The sequence below is a fragment of the Pteropus vampyrus genome, unplaced genomic scaffold, assembly GCF_000151845.1.
Source record: "Pteropus vampyrus isolate Shadow unplaced genomic scaffold, Pvam_2.0 Scaffold38, whole genome shotgun sequence".
Classification (NCBI taxonomy): Eukaryota; Metazoa; Chordata; class Mammalia; order Chiroptera; family Pteropodidae; genus Pteropus; species Pteropus vampyrus.
Window position 1 is genome coordinate 3,929,990 of NW_011888819.1, and position 4,941 is coordinate 3,934,930.

The 4,941-nt window shown below is 38.0% G+C and overlaps 1 protein-coding gene across 1 annotated transcript in view; it reads right to left on the reverse strand.

The window, feature by feature from the left end:
• Window positions 1–286: 286 nt before the first annotated feature.
• The window catches only part of JAM2 (junctional adhesion molecule 2), a 34,251-nt gene continuing 29,596 nt past the window's right edge, over window positions 287–4,941 (reverse strand). The window contains exons 7-9 of the mRNA XM_023529544.1: window positions 4,669–4,684; window positions 2,641–2,683; window positions 287–993 (exon numbers count right to left, since the gene is read on the reverse strand). Of these exons, the coding sequence (XP_023385312.1) occupies window positions 961–993; window positions 2,641–2,683; window positions 4,669–4,684 (92 nt within the window). The 3' untranslated portion in view covers window positions 287–960. The remainder of the gene's footprint in view (window positions 994–2,640; window positions 2,684–4,668; window positions 4,685–4,941) is intronic.

Below are 4,941 nucleotides of genomic sequence, written 5' to 3' on the forward strand. Positions count from 1 at the left end.
TTACTTGTCAGACAGCCACTCCTCTCCTTCGTATCCCCGGCTTTGTGATCAGCAGAATTGACAATACACTGATGATGAGAGCAAGGAACTTGGCCCAGTCCAGGATTTCCCTGCATGATTTTTAGAGATGTGAAGTTAGCATCCTGAAGGGAAGGGGATCTGCAGGGTTCTGTATGTAGGCTCCAGGGGCAAGTTCTGATGTCAAGGTCAATTGATCCTCTACAAAGTGGTCTTAGGGATAGGAAAAAGAAACAAGCAGCTCTGGGCGTAAAATAAGACACTTGGGTTTGACTCTCAAAATTATGTTTAATGAAGAAATCAATGGCACACGCCAGGTGAGTGAGCTCTGGTCGTTAGGTATTTTTCTTCATGTTGTTTTTGGTTCTCAGAAATGGAAGTAAACACGAGGTGCAAATCCTTGGGCATAAGACCCACTCCCGCTACCTCCCTCCTGGGGATATATTCATGATAAATGAGCAGCAGAATAAGGATTGTATTAGGGGAGAAAAGAGGATTTGGGTGGAAATGAGACCAGTTTCCTTTTGCATCTGTCAGAGTATTTTCTGAACCTTCTAAATCAGACTCTTGCACAGAGGGTGCTTGCGGTTTACATTTGCATGTTCTGTGGATTAATTTCACAATGAATATATGGTATATTTTAATAACTTTCTCTAGAAGTTAGGACATTAACATTTCACAAACCTCAGAATGTTACAGAGTATTTTGTTTCTTTTAACTTAGTCCAGACACAAGAAGCCAGACTATATTTTAGGTGCTGACACAACTATTTGTTTAAAATAACAATTTCAAGTGATTTAGCAGTCATAAAAGTTATAATGAAATACCAATTTCATCTTGCCATGAACCTCTTTGTAAATGTAAGACAAAGCAGAGTTTTATAATCTTTTAATAACTTGTGTAACAACTGTGGTTTTGGTGTATCTCAAAGGTGGAATTCTTTTAAATTATAAAGGATTTTGTATGCTTGAAATCCTAGGAAAAGAAAGAAAAAACCAAGTTGAAATATAATGTATTAATAATTAAAGAAATATATATATCTTATGAGCATAAAGCTATATCCGCTACAGGAATCTTACAGGTACAAACCAGCTTATATTTAAATCTATTCTATGGGGAGTTAAATGATTAAATACTAGGAGACACAGTCTTTGAAACTTTGCCTACAGAGTAAAGAATTAGGAGTGGGAACTAGAGCAGGGAAAATCTTGTTTGCTAGGGGTAATCTACTGGTACCTAGTGGGTAGCAAGTGGTGAGGGGTGCTGCTAAGTCTTCTCCAATGCACAGGACACAAACAAAGTCCCCCACAACAAAGAGTTATGTGGAATTATAAGACTTCATTATATAAGAATTATAAGAAATTGTCATTTCTTACATAAATTCTTACATATGAAATATAAGACGTCAGTAGAGCCAAGGGTGAGAAGCCCTATTCTATGGCAAAACAAAGTTGGAGACTCTAGCTCTCAACTGATGAGAGCAACAGAGGCAAATAAAGAAAAAGGAAAAGTTCTTTGGCCTCATCCACAAAGTGTTTCTCACTGGTGGGACGAGATTATTTTATTCCACATTCTAGAAGTATTTTCCACAATTGTGGAATTACATATTGCTTATCTGCTAATTAAAGAATAAAATGCTTTCAGTGTAGTAAACTGGAAAATAAAGTGACTCCTGTGACAGAACCTGAAGTAGACAATTTTTTAAGTTTTTGACAGAAAAAACTCTTTAAAGCAGTATGTGGATCAACATCGGGGTCCATCAGAATCAGTTAAATGTTTAAATTATTGATGTCATGCCTCATCCCACTGTAGTAAAAGGAAATTTAAGAGAATCTCTGCTAAGGGATTCAGAGAACCTGCACCCGACTTCTCAAGAAAAGGCTTAGGCCTTTAAAAAAATTGGAACCCCACTCCCAACTATATTCCTGAAAAATAATCTAGAAGGTTGAATATCCATCCAAAGAGCTACATAATCTGAGCAATTATGGTATTTACTGCTTCACTGTAGGGTTTACAAATGCAAAAGTACGGCAGGGTTCAAATGTCTAAACTTTGTTCCCTCAACCATCTGACCTAGATAATAACTGCATCTTTTCAAGGATTTCTGAGACACTCCTTTCAGCAAGAGCAGAAGATAACCCTGTTCCGAAAATGTTTAAGTGCTTTGAAGAACCAAAGGACAGTCCTGGCATCCCGGTCTGCAGAAGCGGTCTGCAGAAGCAATCTGCTTGGTCCAGCTGACAAAAATCAAGGTACCTAGGTGGGAGCTGGGCTACTATAAACCCTCGAGAACTTGTATATTAACTTCCTCATATATAAAACGGAGCTGAAAATGCCAGACCTAATGATACTAAGAGGCTGACTAATAAGAGAAAACATCATGAGAAAAAATAATGGAATGGTAAAGCCGCCTTGCTCTACAAATGCTGGCCGACTTTATTATGCCATCCCAGAGAGGGAATGGAAGCTAACGTTCATTTAGCTCCTACCTAAAGACCAGTGGTAGACACTCGTACAAAGTACATTATAAGTGAAAACCCATCACTTCCGTACAATTACTTCATTTCCTTGCCCTATTCCCTAAAAACATCCATTTTATAAATATGCTTTAAAAATACTCACATTTTCACTCATTGTAGTGCTTTTAGATGCAGAACCACTCTTCCTGTTTGTGGAATATAAAAAACAATATTTACTACATTATCACTTCCAACATATCCTCTTTCAGTTAAGGTTACCTCCATACACTTTCTCAGCAGGAAGAAGAACATTGATCTCAGCCAGGTACAAAAAAAAAATCAGCAGTCCTGAGTTTCTTACATTTATAGACAATATTCACAGAGAAAGCCATGCAACAAAATATCAATGTGTGTGAAGTCCTGTGTATCTAATTGTAGCCTAGGGCTAGTATCCTAAAGATTTTCGTGGAACATGCAAAACAGAGACTTACTAACTTTTAATTTATCAATTTAATAACATTTAATAGTTTGAAAATTTGAGATTATAATCTCAAATTTCATTTTTCCATGGAAAGAAAAGACCAGCATTGAGCAGCAAGTCTGGGAATAGGAATAAATGGCAGCTAAGTCTTCAAAGGACCTGGGAGATGACAAAGTATCTGAAGCCAGCTGAAAATAGAAAGTAATGCCCATCAACTCAAAGTTGGGTCTGCCATTTTCGTATGTACAAGGACAGTCACAAATCAAGTACACATAAACTAGGGACTTTGGTGATCTCATCCAGATCTCATGCATCAATGACTCCTAAATTTCTAACTCTAGTTAAGATGTTTCCCCAAACTCCAGATTCGTACATTCAGTTACCTACTGACTATCTATCTCTCCGTTCTTGGAAGTCTAATTAACAGGCATCTCAGATGTTAAAATTCCCAAATACTCCAGTCCTCTCCACCTACCCCCACCAGCACTCTCGAACCTACTTCTCCTGAAATCTTATACACTTAGTAAGTAAATGGTAACTCCATCCTTCTCACAGCTTTAGAGCTGCCCTGGATTTCTCTTGTTCTCGAAGCCCACATTCAGTCAATCAGCAAATTGTTAAAAACATTGAGAATCCTATCACTTCTCAACATCTCTAATACCACAGCTTTGGAACCAGTTGCCATTTTCTCTTGTCTAGATCACTGAGTGGCCGGCCTCCTAACTGGTCTTCCCACTTCCTCACCCTTTTTCACCTTATAGTTTATTCTCAACAGAGCAGCCAGTGTGAGCTTCTAGAATTAAGTAAGATGCTGCTGCTTTTCTGCTCGAAGTCCTCCAATGACTTCCCATCTTACTCAGAACCAAAGCCCAACTCCTCACAACTGCCTAGAAGGGGTTCCATTGACTCTGGCCCCTGCCGTTTTTGTGCATTCATCTTCTCCTCTGCTGTTCTCACTCTGTCCCAGCCACACTGGTCCCTTTGATGTTCCTCAGATACTCTTGGCAATGCCTGGCCTCAAGACCTCTCTACCTGTTCTCTCCTCTAGGCTTGAAAACTCGTCTCATGGATATCTGCATGACTTGCTCCCTTGGCTCCTTCAGGTCTTTCTCTAAATCACATCATCAGTGAGGCTCTCCCCAACCACCCCATTTACAAGGAGAACCTCCACTCCTACCCCATGCATTCTCTCTTCTCTTACTTGCTTTATTTCTCTCCATTATACTTATCACAATCTGACATACTGTGGAGTTTACGTATTTGTTTACCTTCCACCTTTCTCTACTAGAATGTAAGCTTCATAAAGCAGAAAGATTTTTAACCTGTTTTCTTCACTGCTGTATCGCTAGTCTCTAGGACACTGCTGGGCACAGAATCGGTGTTTAATCAACGTAAAAATGACTTAAGCAACATTTTATTTGAAAGATTTCAATTTAGCCAATTACAGCAAATATATTTTTCAAAGTAGTACTATGGAAATGCCTACAAAGTCAAATTAGTGACTATATTTCTCTCCTAGATAATTAAATATCATTGACAAATAGGCAGGCATGAGGTGGGATGTAATTCTTGATGAAATTTAGTCACTTCCCACATGATTGAAAACCTTCACAAATAACTCAGCTTCCCACTTTTGACTTTAAACAGATGATGAACAGAGAATTAGTTGCTATGGAAAAAAAGGCATGCATTTAAAAAAAGTATACTTACTGGAAGGAGGTTTCTTCTACAAAAGAATAAGTATATATCATTAATGCAAGAGTTAATATTGAAAGATATAGAGTCATATAAAAACAGAGTTAAGCTTAATTTCTTGTTTCTCAATCTTGGTTCTCACTTGCTGACATTTCTACCTTCTAAATCAAAGGCTGGCAAACTTTTTCTATAAAGGGCCACATGGGAAATCTTTTAGGTTTTGTGAGTCAAGAGGAAAAATTGAGGATACTATGTAGTTTATTATATAACAAGAGAGAAAACAAACTT